This window comes from Lactuca serriola, chromosome 6 (genome assembly GCF_051521515.1).
Source record: "Lactuca serriola cultivar US96UC23 chromosome 6, Lser_US96UC23_V15, whole genome shotgun sequence".
NCBI classification, from domain to species: Eukaryota; Viridiplantae; Streptophyta; class Magnoliopsida; order Asterales; family Asteraceae; genus Lactuca; species Lactuca serriola.
In genome coordinates this window covers 168,008,612-168,026,597 of record NC_136413.1, presented here as the reverse complement: position 1 = coordinate 168,026,597, position 17,986 = coordinate 168,008,612, and the positions used below count along the sequence as shown (strand labels likewise).

Here is a 17,986-nt window from a genome sequence, read left to right as displayed (position 1 = left end):
GATATCATCTTTATGGAAGGAGTTCACGACTAGGAGGGTGTTTACGGCCATGAATAGAGTTTACGACCATAAACCCCATGTGGTTGGCTTTCTGGTTCGGGTGCAGCCTTCTGATCTCGAGCTAATACTTCATAACATTCAATCCTTAAGTGTACTAGGCTTAGAACTCATTAGAATGATCCTTAACAAGGCTAGAATGCAATAGAATTTAGTCCGACGTTTGGTTGATTGAATTCACTTTAAGAGACAAAAAGTTTCGGGTTGTCACAATATTGATTGGCCAAGAATTAGTTTCATATTTATACAATATATGTTTGTTGACATACGAACCTAACTCTCTCTCTCTATATATATATATATATATGTGTGTGTGTGTGTGTGTATATATATATATATATATATATATATATAAGCATGTGTGTATGTATGTATATATGCATGCACATATGTTTTTAGGAATTTGTGATTTAAAAAAAATTAAAGAATCATACACATAGGTTGTTAAACATTTTATATATAGATATACAAGGATGTTTTGATGTAGGAGACAACAATTAAGACCGATTACCGTTGTCAGTATCCGTATGAGAACAGACGTATGCTACTAGACACCAACAATTAGAAGCTAATTATCCTCTAGTCCTTTTTTCCTTGATCTTCAACCAAAGAGTTTGACAGAGGGTGGAGGGAGGGAATGTTGTTGATTTCATAGGATCAGGAGGAGGTAAGATTAATATAGTGGAGAGTATGGAGTTTTTGGTTGGTTTTGGCGATGATATGATGTAACACCATAAAATTGGAAACAAAGTTGAATACATAGAGCATCTCCTATACAATACATAAGTTTTATAAATACTTATTAAATTTTCCAACTAAATTTTCTACTAACAAATTGATAAAAAAAATGTTTAAAAACGCCTTCACCCTAATGCATAAAAATTTGTATAAAATAATTATTTATATGATAAAAAGCTTAATTCTTAAAAAATGCTATGATGTCATAATTCATTAAATAACCTATTCAAAAGGTAAATAATTTTTCAAAAATCTTGCAATGAAGATGCTCTTATGGATGCTTTTATTATCAATTGGTTTTTAACTATTCATAAGATGTTAATAATTCTTCTAAACATATAACTTTGTCATCTAATAAACATATAGTTTAGCAGGATCATTTAGTCATTTTATTGATGCCAATTAAAGGCCTTCCAACTCATGAAAAGAAAATATTGGCTTTTCGCATTTACTTATACATAATTAAATGAAAATGAAATGTATAAAGAAAGCACATACATATTCTACACTACAACACACACCAATATGTAATTCTTGCTTATTCTTCTTCTAGTTCTTAGACATAGTAAGGGATTTTATGTATTGGTATTCTTAGTTTTTAGGTGAAGATAACACTAGTGACATAATTGTAAGGATTCCACCTTGTCTAGGTTTTCCACTACATGGTGGTTTGGGTGGTAGTGGTACAATACAACCATTGATGGATGGATGTATAATGGTGGTGGAGACTTAGGTGGTGGTGGTGATGACTTAGGAGGTGGTTGCTACTTTCCATGAACATATAACGGTGGTTTAGGTATTGGAAGAGGTGGTGGGTTGGGTAATTTTGGATCGGGTATCGGAAGTGGAGGTGGTTGGGGTAATTTTGGATCGGGTATCGGAAGTGGAGGTGGTTGGGGTAATTTTGGATCTGGTACCGGAAGCGGAGGTGGTTTGGGTAATTTTGGATCGGGTACTGGAAGTGGTGGTAACCCTGGTGCGAGCCCTGGTGCAGGAGGTGGTAGTGGGATGGGTGGTGGCATTAGAGGTAGTGGTGGAGCTGGAAGTGGATCAATAATACCATGGAAGGTTAGAGGTGGTGGATGAGACTTAGGAGACAATGGTGGAGACGTTGCATGAATGTATTTTGGTGGTGCTGATGAATTAAGAGGTTTTGGTAGAGAATTGCCATGAATATATTGTGTTGGTGGTGGAGGTGATGATGGTGAACCACCTGGTGGTGGTTTAGGTATTGGATCAGGTAATGGAAGGGGAGGTAGCCCTGGTGCTGCCCCCGGAACAGGAGGTGGTAAAGCACCTGGTGGTGGTTTAGGTATTGGATCAGGTAACGGAAGTGGAGGTAGCCCTGGTGCTAGCCCTGGCACAGGAGGTGGTAAAATCGGTGGTACATGTGGGAAAATAACACCTTGGATTGATAATGATCGTGTTGATAGAGGAGACTCTGGCGGTGATGATGATGGTGGTGGTTTAGGTTTTAAATCAGGTAACGGAAGGGGAGGTAGCCCTGGTGCTGCCCCCGGAACAGGAGGTGGTAAAGTACCTGGTGGTGGTTTAGGTATTGGATCAGGTAATGGAAGGGGAGGTAGCCCTGGTGCTAGCCCTGGCACAGGAGGTGGTAAAACTGGTGGTTTGTGTGGCAAAATAGCACCTTGGATGGATAATGATGATGTTAGTGGAGGAGACTCTGGAGGTGGCGATGATGGTGGTGGTTTAGGTTTTAGATCAGGTAATGGAAGGGGTGGTAGCCCTGGTGCTAGCCCTGGCACAGGAGGTGGTAAAGAACCTGGTGGTGGTTTAGGTATTGGATCAGGTAATGGAAGGGGAGGTAGCCCTGGTGCTAGCCCTGGCACAGGAGGTGGTAAAATTGGTGGTATGTGTGGCAAAATGGGACCGTGGATAGACAATGGTGGTGTTGGTGGAGAAGACTCTGGAGGTGGCGATGATGGTGGTGGTTTAGGTTTTAGATCAGGTAAAGGAAGGGGAGGTAGCCCTGGCGCTAGCCCTGGTACAGGAGGTGGTAAAGCTCCTGGTGGTGGTTTAGGTATTGGATCAGGTAACGGAAGGGGAGGTAGCCCTGGTGCTAGCCCTGGCACGGGAGGTGGTAAAATTGGTGGTATGTGTGGAAAAATAGGACCGTGGCTGGACAATGGTGGTGTTGATGGAGGAGACTCTGGTGGTGGCGATGATGGTGGTGGTTTAGGTTTTAGATCAGGTAATGGAAGGGGAGGTAGCCCTGGTGCTAGCCCTGGCACAGGAGGTGGTAAAGCACCTGGTGGTGGTTTAGGTATTGGATCAGGTAATGGAAGAGGAGGTAGCCCTGGTGCTAACCCTGGCACAGGAGGTGGTAAAACTGGTGGTATGTGTGGCAAAATAGCACCTCGGATGGATAATGATGATGTTAGTGGAGGAGACTCTGGAGGTGGCGATGATGGTGGTGGTTTAGGTTTTAGATCAGGTAATGGAAGGGGAGGTAGCCCTGGTGCTAGCCCTGGCACAGGAGGTGGTAAAGTACCTGGTGGTGGTTTAGGTATTGGATCAGGTAATGGAAGAGGAGGTAGCCCTGGTGCTAGCCCTGGCACAGGAGGTGGTAAAACTGGTGGTATGTGTGGCAAAATAGCACCTTGGATGGAGAATGATGATGTTAGTGGAGGAGACTCTGGAGGTGGCGATGATGGTGGTGGTATAGGTTTTAGATCAGGTAATGGAAGGGGAGGTAGCCCTGGTGCTACTCCTGGCACAGGAGGTGGTAAAGAACCTGGTGGTGGTTTAGGTATTGGATCTGGTAATGGAAGGGGAGGTAGCCCTGGTGCTAGCCCTGGCACAGGAGGTGGTAAAATTGGTGGTACATGTGGCAAAATGGGAATATGGATAGACAATGGTCGTGTTGGCGGAGAAGACTTTAGAGGAGATGGTGGTGACTTTCCATGAATGACTGGTGGTGGTTTAGGTACTGGATCAGGTAATGGAAGCGGAGGTAGCCCTGGTGCTAGCCCTGGCACAGGAGGTGGTAAAACACCTGGTGGTGGTTTAGGTATTGGATCAGGTAATGGAAGGGGAGGTAGCCCTGGTGCTAGCCCTGGCACAAGAGGTGGTAAAATTGGTGCTGCGGGTGGAAAAATAATTCCTTTGATAGACAATGACGGTGTTGGTGGAGGAGACTGTGGAGGCGATGGTACTGTAGGTAGTCCAGGTAGTTTAGGTAATGCAATTGGTGGATTAGGTATTTTAATTGGAAGATCGGGCCCTGTCTTGGGAGGTGGGGGTGACTTTTCATTTCCCATAGGAGGTGGGGGCGACTTTTCCGTTTCCTCAGGAGGTGGTGGCGACTTTTCCGTTTCCTCAGGAGGTGGGGGTGACTCTTCTTTTTCCTCAGGAGGTGGGGGTGACTTTTCCTTTTCCTCTTCTTTGGGAGGCGGTGGCGATTTTTCCTTTCCCTTTTTCTTTTTCTTTTTCTTTCCCTTTTCCTTGGGAGGTGACGACGACTTTTTCTTTTGCTTTCCCTTAGGTGGTGGGGGAGAGGGTGACTTAGGAGGGGAAGGCGACTTAGGAGTTCCTGGAAAAAGCGGCGGTAATGGTAAACTAAAGAGGTTGGATGATGGAGGAGGAGGAGGAGACTTTGGAGGTGGCGGTGGTGGCTTAGCGTGGATGGGATGGTTAAATGGCTCATATGGTTTCAATTCTGCGGTTATTGGTAAAGGATAGCTTAAAGAAACTATTACTACAATAAGAGATACAATGAGAGAGGCCATTGAAGGCCTCCTCCCTTTTCTTGATTTCATTTTGACTTCATATGCTTCCATCATGCATGTATCTTCCCTCTTTATAGCGTAGTTTTTCACCATAAAATTACCTAGATACCCTAACACATTTTGTGGACGAAACAAACAAATATTAAAAGATAAAGAAATGTTAATATATAACCTCATCAGTGCTCATGTTTAATTAAATAATTACATGACATTACCTAAAGTTTATATTAATATGCTGAAATTGATAGAACCATGAACAAAATCCACTATCATATATCGTTTATAACAATCGCTAGGATAAGTATAAACAAATCTTCCGTTGAATACCAAATTCATTCATAAATTATGAAAAAAAAAAGCTTTTGATAAACAAACATTCAACGTTATTAAAAATAACCAAACAGAAACATCCAGTTAAAAGTGTTGAACTAATAATGCTTAATTTATATTATATACACATTTATCATAATTTTGTAAACTTGTGATGTCATTCAAAATAATAAAAAGCTAAACAGTTTTTGTTAATATATGATAGACCTATGCAATTTCTCGTTTGGTGTTTGTCTGTCTTTGTTTCATGCAACACGTTGGTACGTGTTGTTATTTGACTCAGTGGCTGGCTCAGTACCCCAGCTTAAAAAAAATGTTCTTTATAATATACAATACAAAAAACCAATATTTTGTTTTGTATGTTTATTTATTTATGTTTATTCTAATAATAGATATGTTGATCGAAATTTCTGAATGAAATACTTAAAAATCCACACGTCTTACTTATCCCGAAGAAGCAAATTGCCAAAAGACACAAGCTTCCTTAAACTAATAAACATCCTTATACATCAAACGGAAGTTAATTAAGTTACATGATTCTTATATATGTCTTTAATTATTCATGTGCATACTTGATTAATTGTGTTAAGGTAGCAAACCCAATTAATTTGTAAAAAGGGTAAGTACTTATAATTAGTTGTATTATTTACTTTGGCTGATATTTATTTGGTTCTCAATTATCTTTTAGATAAGTTAAAAAAAAAGCAAAAAATTAGTGTAGTCATAATATAATGTGTATATAAATCAAATATATATTTTTTGTTATCGGCAAAAGAACCACTATTTCCAGAAAGGGGGTTTCCGACTGAGAATTTTTTCTGACAAAAATTTTATTTCAGACTGATATTTCGAATTCAGAAAAAATATTATAAATTTCAGAGTTATTTTTATCTAAAATCTAACAAAAACTTAAACACAAAATAATAAATAGTTAATACATACATTCAGTAATATAACTTAAAGTAAAATCAGTTAGTTGAAGATCGATGATATTACACATTTCAAAAGAAACTTTTAAAAATAGAATATATATATATATATATATATATATATATATATATATATATATATATATATATATATATATATATATATATATATATATACTCCACAATTTGAAGAACAACCCGCAATGGGGCATTCGGAAGAAAATATTATTTTTCAAAAACTAAAAAATTTGTTATTTAAGAAAATAAATGGTTAGTTTATATTTTTTAGTAATGTAATTAGTATAAATTTTAATAAATATATTGAAAAGGTTATATATATATATATATATATATATATATATATATATATATATATATATATATATATATATATATATATATATATATATATATATATATATATATATATAGGTTCAGGTTCATTTGAGACCATTCTAATTTTGTGAGACTGTAAGACCAAATCTAAAAATAATTTTAAAATGCAAAATAAATGGAAAAATCCAAAAATTGTTTTTTTAAATATTATTTTCGGAACATGAATTAACTAAAAAAAAAGAAAAAAATTAAAAAAAATTATGTTTTTTTTTGAAAAATACGTGAAATATTTTAAATAGAATATTACACTGACATATTCTAAAAAATAATTTTAAAATGCAAAATAAGTGGAAAAATCTAAAAATTCTTTTTTTAAATATTATTTTCGGAACTTGAATTAACTAAAAAAAATAAAAATAAATAAAAAAAATTCTATTTTTTTTTGAAAATACGTGAAATATTCTAAATAGAATATTACACTGTACATATTCTAAAAATAATTTTAAAATGCAAAATAAATGGAAAAATCAAAAAATTCTTTTTTTAAATATTATTTTCGGAACTTGAATTAACTAAAAAAAATTAAAAAAAATAAAAAAAATGCGTCTCACGGTCTCACAAAATTAGGTCGTCTCACATGAACCTAACCATATATATATATATATATATATATATATATATATATATATATATATATATATATATATATATATATATATATATATATATATAGGGAAGCGTTATATGGAAAATGAATGATTAGGGCAACACATATTTGAACCAATGAAAACATGACAACACATCATTTCGACAATAACTTCCACAATGCATTACTTGTGAAGAAAGAAATGGACACGTGTCATTTGATTATTGGTTCCGGTAGATGTTGCCCTAGTTATTTGTTTTCCATAGAACTCATTCTTTTATATATATATATATATATATATATATATATATATATATATATATATATATATATATATATATATATATATATATATATATATATATATATATATACACATTCCAGAATTTGAAGAACAACCCGCAATCGGGCATTCGGAAGAGAATATCATTTTTCATAAACTAAAAACTTTGTTATTTAAGAAAATAAATGGTTAGTTTACATCTTTTAGTAACCTAATTAGTATAAATTATAATAAGTATATTGAAAAGGTTATGTAAGTTCGAAAAAAATTTGGATAACTTTAACCCATTTAAACTATTTCTTTTGTAGTTATATTTTTTTATTTCATTCGATGGACTTTGTAACTTATAAACATAATCGACACATGCATGTACAAATGGGTCGAGATAGCAACTTTAGTTTCGAAGGTCTTTGTAACAAAGAATTTTGTATGGCAATGTTTCACGTAATGTCGTGTTATGTGTACCATGCAATCTAAATTGTGAAAGAGAAATGCTGTTATATTTACAGGAACTTGCACCTTTCAAGACGTTGCGAGTTGCTATAGGATGAAAATTAGTGCAAACTAAATCAAAATAAATTAGGTAACGCGAGTAACTATATGTTTGGTTCATTGTCCATATAGATACGTTGTAAAATTCTTTCGTACTACATAATAACGTTAGAGTAAATATATTTTGAATTGTTATGCATCTCCTGGCTAAACATCCGTCAATTAAGACATTGATGGTACTGTAGGCAAATGCATGACCTGTTGGTTTGAGAGAGAATGTTATGCTATATGTATCGACTAAATGGTATATAGATTAAACTTATAGAGTTCGGGAAATCATGACAATCAATATGCTCCTACGTGATCAATCTAATTACCAGAAGGGCAAGATCTAGATTTTTCTATCAATGATATATGTATGTTATTAATTAAAGGTTATTCAGCTTAATGATTCACATATAATACCTGTAGGCTGTTAGGGCTAGGATCTTGGAACTACTTTGAGATCATTAAGTCCAAGGATCCTCGAAGGCTCGGGATCCTTGAACCTCAGGATCACGAATAAACTCCAGGATCCGGATCAATATTTTTAATTATTTATAACGGCCATATATTCCTTTGTCTTTCTCACATGTGCATAAATAACCAGTCAAACTCACTCTCACAACGAATAATCGTCATAACCATGCAAAAGACCCGGAGAACCAAGTCAAGCAACAACTATAAGTTGATGTCGGAGGATCCCTAAATTTTTGGAGTTATAGTTATTAGGTTTTGACTATATAAAACACTTGTATTCATCACACCACACACAGTTTTTTGGTAGAATACTAGCACTTGTACTCATACTCATTCTATATTTTCTGTAATAGATAATTTGAATCAATAAAATCATCAATGTAGGTGATCGTTATCACCTCCCAAGGTTTGATGTCGGAAATCCTAACAAGGATAAAGGGCTTTCCTTTAAATCACTTGTGTAAAGCTTGTTCTAATTTCACTAATCAATTCATTAACAACACCACAACCTCTCATACACTTTGGTTGATTTTTGACCAAAAAAATTTGGTGCCCACCGTGGGGCCATGGTGTTCAAAATCCCTCAGAAAATCATGTCTACTCAATCGACTCTCTCCTCCTCCTTGATTCCTCCCATTTCATCTAAAAACGTTCCACCACCTCCGGCTGGAGCTCCCAAGAAAGTCTCTAAAACTCTGAAGAAGAACACCTCTCCGGTCTACTCAATCGACTCACTCCTGTGTTGATTTCTAACAACGAGATCTTTGATATGATGAAGAGGCTGGAGCGACAAGTCGCCCAACAGCAGGAGGATAACATGACGATTCTCAAGGAAATGGAAAGAATGAGGACGGAAATCCACATGCCTCAGGAGGCAGCACCCTCAGTCATACAACCCAAGATCCTGAACTTTGAGAACCTAGGATCCTCAGCGATCCGTCGCGAGATTCAGGATCCTAATGAAACCTTTGTTACTCCTAATAACAGGGATCCTGGTAACTCTATCAATAATAATAATTTTACAACTACCTCGATGGACCTTGACACAGGTTTAAGCCTGATCATGGCTAAGGAGCTACAACAACTAAGACAGATAATCTCAAGCATACCCAGAGTAGTTTAACCAGTACCAGAAGTATCCCCTACAAGTCATAGGATCTCCAGATTCATTTTAGGGATAGCTGATACCGAAGTTCCAAAACGCTTCCAGACCCCCAACATGAAGCCATATGACGGAACTACGGTTCCTGAGGAACATGTGGCATAGTATCGGGAGAGGATGGAGATTATTACCATCCCCACTCCCTTGAAAGAAGCTTGCCTATGCAAGGGCTTTGGTTCCACCCTCACAAGATCCGCTCTAAAATGGCTCCTTAACTTTCCTCCTTATTTAATTACATCATTTGCGCATTTGATTAATTTATTTAATAATTAGTTTTCTTAGAGTAGAACATTCGAAAAGATCACCAGTGATCTCTATTGAGTAGCTCAGGATCCCAAGGCTTTAAAATGGGCTTAAAAAGGACTCTCCTTTCTATGAAGATCTCATAATAACCCCATGCAGGAGAATGGGCGAAGTTAGGAGCAGGTAATTGAGATTCATCAGACTCGAAGAAGACAAGGAGATCCAAAAAAGGAGATACCCACCAAGCTCTTATGATCACCGCAATAGGAAGGTTGAATCCTCGGCCCAAAGATCCTATAAGTCAAAGCCTTACTCCAAACCCGACCATCACAGGGTTAATACCCTTGAAGATGAAGGGGAGGAAGAAGATTTCCCTAAAATTACCGACTATTATTTTTCTGTGGACATTTCAGGTGTAATCTTTGCCATGCAGGATCTTGGAGAAAAAGCCAGGTGGCTAAGGAAAGGAGAAAAATCCATTGCTTGGAAGGAGAAGTCCAAATGGTGTGCATATCATGAGGACTTTGGTCACGTCACGGAGGATTGCATAACTCAGAAAGGAAATTCGCTACCTCCCTGGAAAAGGATACCTCAAAGAAATATTTGGGAGAAGAAAGGAAAAATCTAAAGAAAAAGACCAGGATCCCCAAAAGATCCTCAAAAGAATGGGATCCCCCTCGGGTGACACCAAGGTGATCAATATGATCTCTAGAGTATCTGACATTTGAGGTACCTCCTACTTAGCGGCAAAAAGGCATGCCAAAGTATCCAAAACAGAGAAGGAAAATGGACCACGAAAAAACAAAACGATTACTAACCAAAAGGAGATCAGCTTCGACGAAGCGGATAGACAGGACGTCCAGGATCCTCACCATGACAGACTAGTGATTACTCTCGACATTGCCAACCAAGTCGTCAGAAGGATCCTCGTCAATGGAGGATCCTTAGTTAACATCATACTCCTGGATGCATTAAAAAGAATGAACATCCCGAAGTCTGAGATAGTTTCAAGATCCTTAGTACTAATCGGCTTCAGCGGAGAAAGTAAACACACCATTGGGGAGATAAAGCTACCAATCTACATAGATGGAGTAAATTTTGTACAATGTTTTTGTGTGATTGACACATTATCTTCTTAAAATGTCATATTAGGAAGACCTTGGATCCATGAAATGAAGGTCATTCCATCGACGTATCATCAATGCATAAAGATGCCCACCCCATGGGGGACAATGAAGATCATAGGAGACCAACAAGAATCCAAGGAATGCTACAAGACTTCGATGAAGTCCTTAACAATACCACAAGAAGCATAACAATTAAGTCAAGAGGTACGAGGCGTATTGGAAGCAAGAGAGAAAGACATAAAATAAGTGCCCTTGAACGTTGAGGATCTTGAAGCCAAAGTTCTCATAGGATCCTCAATGTCTGAACAAGTCCAATAGGATCTCATAAAGTTCCTCAAGGCTAGAAGAAAAACATTTGCATGGAGACATGAGGATATGACATGTATTGCCAAAAACATAATAACCCATAAACTTAACATTGACCCATCTTTCAGGCCAATACACCAAATGAGAAGGAAATTTGCACCTGAAAGAAACCAAGTTATACAAAAAGAAGTACAAAAAACTTCTCAAAACTGGCATAATCAAGGAGGTGAAGTTCCCAAGATGGCTATCTAATGTGGTTGTGGTACAAAAGAAGAAAGGTAAATGGAGAGAGTGTGTGGACTATACAGATCTTAACAAGGTATGTCCTAAGTATCCTTTCCCTTTACCACACATCAACTCCATGATAGACGCAACAGCGGGCCACGAATTATTGGCGTTTATGGATGTACTAGCAGGATTCCAACAGATCCAAATGGAACCGCCTGACTAACAGGACACGACGTTCATAACCCCAACATGTATCTATTGTTAAAATGCCATGCCATTTGGTCTTAAAAATGCAGGAGCAACATACCAAAGGTTGGTGAATAAGATGTTCAAGGAGAAAATGGGAGACACGATAGAGGTCTACATCGATGACATGGTAGCCAAATCAAAAAAGATATAGATCACCTCAAGGATTTCGAGGAAGCCTTCGACATCCTAGATCGATATAACATGAAGATGAATTCCTCTAAATGCTACTTTGGGATGAGATCGGGTAAGTTCCTGGGATACATGGTTACCAAAAGAGGAATCAAAGCAAGCTTAGAACAAATCAATGCCATCCTTGATCTAAAATCACCAACCTCGACAAAGGATATTCAGAGATTAATAAGAAGAGTGGCAGCTCTAAACAAGTTCATCTCAAGATCCTCAGAAAGATGCAAGCCTTTCTACGACATCTTGAAGAAGAGCAAAAGATTCGAGTGGACCCAGGAACATGAAGATGCTTTCCAGGAGCTTAAAAAAATATTTAAGCTCACCAACTCTATTTCTAAAACCACTAGATGGGGACCCAATCCTTCTTTACCTCTCAGTATCCTTAAATCTAGTAAGAGCTGTACTAGCCACGGATCTCGATGTGAACCAACATACCATATACTGTGTAAGTGAAAGTCTCTTGCATCTTGAGACCAAGTACTCTCATCTTGAAAAGCTTATACTTGCTTTCATAACAACTTCTACTAAATTAACAAATTATTTTGATACACACCCTATAATTTTTAACATTCAGATTTCCAGGTATTATGTTTGATCATGTTTTTTTTGAGTAAAAGAGAGGGACTCGACGAGTTGAAGCTTGGACGCGTCGAGTAGAATCATGTTTTCTGATTGGATTAATGAGCGGACTCGAAGAGTAAGGAAGGGGGGACTCGACGAGTCCACGCTATGGGTTGAAACCCTAAATCCCCGGGCCTGAGCCCTATTTAAAGGACCTTATAGCCCTTTTGTGTGGCTACCTGTCCAGAGAGAGTGCCCCTTGAGAGCCTGAGGGAGTTGAGAGAGTAATAAGGCCATATTGATCGATTTTGGTGTGATTAAGCAAAGGAGAAGTTGTTTCCAGCAAGAGGAGGTCAAGGGAGCTGTGGATCCAGGGTTTTCAAGTTCAGATATACACTGTTGAGGTATCAAATCAAATTTCCTTTCTGTTTTGGGTTATGATCTATGACCTAGGTTTTTCTATAACCTTTTAGGGCTTGGAAAGTTGATTTTATGGTCCCTTGCTATGTTAGACCTCGGATCTGGACCCATAGAGGTCCAAAGAGCCTTCCCCATTCTGCTTTATGTTGGTTTATGGAGGAAAGGAGACTAGGTTTCCATTTTAAAAGCCATTTCACCAAGGAAAGCCTTGGTGCATTGCATGTGAGTCAAGTTTCGACCTTTACGTGGTTATTGGTCATGGGGAAGTCAGATCTATAGTTTAGAGAATCAGATCTGACCTCAGAAGGTCATTTGAGAGTTGTTATGGGAGCAACTCGCCGAGTCCATAAGTGGACTCGACGAGTCGAGTCGGGGTTGCCCCGCAATTCATTGCAGAGTAGCCCGGCGACTGGAGGACAGACTCATTGTGCCAAGTGAGGCTTATAAGTATTCAGGGGACCTGCATGGACTCACCGAGTCGCTCGAGTGCACTCAAAGAGTCTGGTCAAAGTTGACCGTTGACTAGAGTTGACTTCGTTGACTATTCGGGTTTAGTCAATGTTTGGACTTTTGAGCCATTGGAGGGGTAGAATGATCTTTTACCCTCCTTAGAGAGCTTAAAGAGGGATTAGCCTAGTCATTGAAAGGCATATTGATTAGAGTAATTATTTTATGTGATTAGGCGGAGACTAGATCAATATTTCCGAGTTCGAGGGTTTCCGAGTTATCCGAGGCGAATCTTCTCACTATACTTTACCTAGAGTGGTAATTAGAGTTATGTGACAGAGTATGTTGTATGCTATTATATGATGTGATTATGTGTTATATGTGATTCGGAGTTAGGACCAAAAGGTCCACAGAGTTAGGACCAGAGGGTCCACAAAGTTGTCGGACTAGAGGGTCCCACTGAGACACTTTGACCAGAGGGTCATACAGAGTTGTAGCCTAGAGTGGCTAATATGTGTTGTATGTGGTATTTTTGGGGAACTCACTAAGCTTTTATGCTTATAGTTTTTGTGTTATGTATTTATGGTACCAGTGAGGATCGCATGAAGGCGCCGACATGATCAGTACACACTATCGGAGTTTTATACGTTTGATCTTGGGATGTGTTTTAATGGTTTTGACATGTGATACAATGAGATTTGAGAATATGTATGAATCAAATTACATTTTTAAAAGTGAAAAATTGTTTTGAAATTTACGTTGTTACAAATTGGTATCAGAGCCTTGGTCTGAGGGATTCGAATGCACCTTCGGGCGCATTTGAATTGAAACTGAGGATTTGAGAAAATTTTCGAATTAAAACCAAAATTTTTCTAAAAGATTAAAAAGGTTTTGGAAAAAGCAGAGCATAGTAGTATGTACGATCAGCCAGCGCCCGAACAGTGATTTCCCAAAATACCCTTATATTATGTGTTATGATATATGATATGATATGTTATGCATGTTAGAGTAGGCTAGGTATTCTTATTAGGACTAGAGTCGCCTGATTTGTGATGCCTTAGCCTAGGGGTTTTGCTGCTAGGAGACGCTTGAGAGTGAGTAGGTAGCAACGAGGAGCTTATGAGAGGTCTGCTAGAGAGTAGCCTATGCATACTGAGAGTAGAGTACTTGGGATTTAGGATCCTAGGAGGAGGACTTGGGGTGAATACTGATGCGGTATGGACAGTAGTATTGGGCCCGTACTACTGAAGACACCAGATCAATGTGCAACCCAAGTAAGAATTCTTAGGGTACCAGGGATCGAGTAGGAATGGGATATTGAGTGTGTGCATACTCGAGCAGGTCTCTGATATTTTGTGTTGTATTTTAGAGACATCATGGTTGGGACACGCTATAGACCAGAGACCAGCGGAGTGAGTGACGAGGAAGGATTTCCAGAATGGAAATATCAGATCGAGAAGTACATCAAAATGAAGGATTTCAAGATATGGCGAAGTATTCTTAGAGGACCGATCTGCATTACAACTACATTCGAAGATGGAACTATTACTGATAAGAAAGTTGAGAACTACACCGATGATGATTTTGTGAGAGTTGAGGAGCAGGAAAAGGCTCTTGCTACACTAACCATGGCACTATCTCCAGAAATCGCTCAAGGTTTTCGTGAGTATATGTAACAACGGAAATTTTTTTTTTTAAACGAATTGTTCATTTCTAAAAATGTATTTTCATCCAAAACAAGGCATAAATATCCAACGTATCATGTCATAATACAAATCATATGAATCCCAAGATCATAAATCATCTATCAGTGTGTACAGATCATGCCGGCGCCTTCCCACGGTCCTCGCTAGTACCGGAAACACATACACAACAACTGTAAGCATAAATGCTTAGTGAGTTCCCCAAAATACGACTTACGCACGTACGCCTTTCCAGGCCCTGACCTTCCGGTCCATGTGTCTCAGGGGACTTCCGTCCCTGCTGGGTAAACCTTCCGGTCCTACCCACGCCAACCCTTCGGTCCACATTACAACGCCTTCCGGCCCATAACATATTCGCCTTCCGGCCCATAACATAATGCCTTCCGGCCCACATTAAGCATATCATACATAGCACATATAATAATTAACTTATCACATATAACACATATGTCTCATATCATATCCGACCTTCCGGTCAAACAATCAAACCCTTCCGGGTATAGTATAGTGAGAAGACTCACCTCGTGAATATCGATAGCTAGCAAATCCCGAAATCACTCGTGCTCGATCCTCCGAGCTACAATCTCCCTACAACATCATACATCTCTTATTAACACTTTTACCACTAAGGTTGACTACCCTTTTTAAGTCAACACTGGTCAACTCTTTGTCAACGGTCAACGGTCAACTTTGACCGGACTCGGTGAGTGCACAAGGGCAACTCGGCGAGTCTAGACGTTTTCACCAACTCTCTAGGATTCCCTTCTTACACGTCGAGTACTCCCCCTGACTCGACGAGTTCCACCTAGAAGAATCGCGGGGCCACCCCGACTCAACTCGCCGAGTCTCAAGAACAACTCGGCGAGTCCCAGCTGGACTCAGTCCATCTGTCAACCCTCTCTAACTCACCCGGACTCACTGAGTCAACCTATGACTCAACTGGACCACTCACTGAGCGAACTCAAGGGAATATTCAAGCTACTCGCCGAGTCTGCTCATCGGACTCGGCGAGTCCATGCCATGCAATCACTCAAACTCGCTTCTAAGGTCAGATCTATTCCAACAATTCATAGATCTGGCCTTCCTAGACTGATTCATCACGTAAAGCCCCTAACTTGGTGTCCATAACACACCCCATGGCTCATAAGTAGCATTTTGACCTAAGGCATAAGGATTCCAATCCAAAACCTCCATTGATTCCCAGAAAGCTTGGGCAAAGGGACACTCTGGACCTCCAAGGGTCCAGATCTATGGTCTAGATCGCTTAAGGGACCAAGGAAGCACAAGATCTAGCCATAAAAGGGTTCAATAAACCCTAAATCAATGTAAACATCAACATAGAAGAGAATAGCTTGAAGGTATTACCACAATAGTGATGCTCTGGACTCCAAACCCTCAGAAGATGGCTCCTCTTGCTTTCCCCTTAGCTGATTTTCCCTTTCCTTGCAAAATGACACCTCCAAGATCGATAATGGCCTCCTACTTTGCTCCAATGCTCACACTCGATTAGGGTTTCACTCAAGGGACTGGTGAGCATAAATGACGGCCATAAGGCCCTTTAAATAGGTCCCAAACCCGAGAAATTAGGGATTCATTAAACAGCGCGGACTCGTCAAGTCCATATCCTGGACTCGCCGAGTCCAGGTGAATCCCGCGTCCAGAATCGCGACCCTACTCGGCGAGTCTGAGCTCCAACTCGCCGAGTCCCCTCTCAAAACACCAAAATCATAAACAATAAAGATACCTGGAAATCCGGGCTGTTACAATTCTCCCCCACTAGAACTAGACTTCGCCCTCGAAGTCTCGCTCTGAAAATAGCTCCGGATGCTGCTCCCGCATCTCGCACTCCGGCTCCCAGGTCATCTCCGATCCCTTCCGGTGTTGCCACTAAACCAACACCAGAGGTACCTCCTTGTTCCTCAGAACCTTGATCTTCCGATCTCTGATGGCCACTGGTCTCTCGGCATAATTCAGGCTCGTATCCACCTGAATATCCTCTAATGGAACCACTGCCGACTCATCGGCTATACACTTCCTCAATTGCGACACATGAAAAGTGTCATGGATCTGCCCCCAACTCTGCTGGCATCTCCAAATGATAGGCTACCCAGCCTACCCTCGCAATCACACGAAATGGACCAATATACCGGGGCCCCAACTTGCCCCTCTTCCTGAATCGAATCACTCCTTTCCAAGGAGAGACCTTCAGGAGAACGAAGTCGCCGACCTGAAACTCAAGCTCGGACAGGCGTCTATCTGCATAACTCTTCTGTCGGCTCTGGGCGGTCAATAACCTCTGTCTGACCTGCTGAATCTGCTATGTCGTCTGAAGCACGATCTCTGTACTGCCCATCACTCTCTGCCTAACCTCTCCCCAACAAATGGGGGTCCGACACCTCCTACCATACAACAGCTCAAAGGGTGGCATACCAATGCTCGAATGATGGCTGTTGTTGTAGGAAAACTCTGCCAAAGGTAAATACGCATCTGAGTTACCCCCGAAATCCAACACACATGCTCGAAGCATGTCCTCAAGCGTCTGAATTGTCCGCTCACTCTGACCGTCTGTCTGGGGATGATATGCGGTACTAAAATGCAATCTAGTACCCAACTCCTCATGAAATTTCTTCCAGAATCTGGAAGTGAAACGCACATCACGGTCCGAAACAATCGAGATCGGCACCCCATGCCGAGATACCACTTCTCTCACATATATCTCCGCCAACTTCTCCGCTGAAGAACTCTCACTGATGGCAAGGAAGTGAGCGCTCTTCGTCAACCTATCCACAATCACCCAAATTGCATCAACTCCTCTGGCCGTCCTCGGTAATTTGGTGATGAAATCCATAGTGATTTGTTCCCACTTCCACTCGGGAACCTCCAATGGCTGCAACTTGCCATGCGGTCTCTAGTGCTCGGCCTTAACCCTGCGGCAGGTCAAGCACCTATCAACAAACCAGGCGACGTCCCTCTTCATACAGGGCCACCAATACTCTTTCCTCAAATCCAAATACATCTTCGTGGCCCCCAGATGGATCGAAAATTTCGACCGATGAGCCTCTTCCATCAAAGTAGTACGCGTACCGCCCACAAACGGTACCCAAATCCGACCCTGAAAATTCATAAGCCCTCGACCATCCGTAACGAACTCTGAAACCAAACCAACGACCCGTTCCCTCTTCTGCATCTCCGGTTGCACAGCCTCGGCCTGTGCCCCACGAATGGCATCCAGTACCGGAGCTATCACGGTCAATCTCAAACATACATCTCGCAGT

General features: G+C 40.0%; 1 protein-coding gene across 2 annotated transcripts; it reads right to left on the bottom strand.

Annotated features, from left to right (window-relative positions):
* Nucleotides 1-1,161: 1,161 nt before the first annotated feature.
* On the bottom strand, nt 1,162-4,607 carry LOC145057329 (uncharacterized). 2 transcript variants are annotated; one of them, XM_079005143.1, is made up of 2 exons: nt 2,606-4,607; nt 1,162-2,521 (listed from the first exon to the last, which is right to left on the bottom strand). In XM_079005143.1, the coding sequence occupies exons 1-2, from the start codon at nt 4,596-4,598 to the stop codon at nt 1,560-1,562; spliced, it is 2,955 nt and encodes a 984-aa protein (XP_078861269.1). In that variant the 5' UTR covers nt 4,599-4,607; the 3' UTR covers nt 1,162-1,559. The 2 variants fall into 2 exon arrangements, with proteins under 2 accessions (XP_078861269.1, XP_078861268.1); XM_079005142.1 differs by having other exon boundaries at nt 1,162-4,607.
* Between the last annotated feature and the right edge of the window lie 13,379 nt (nt 4,608-17,986).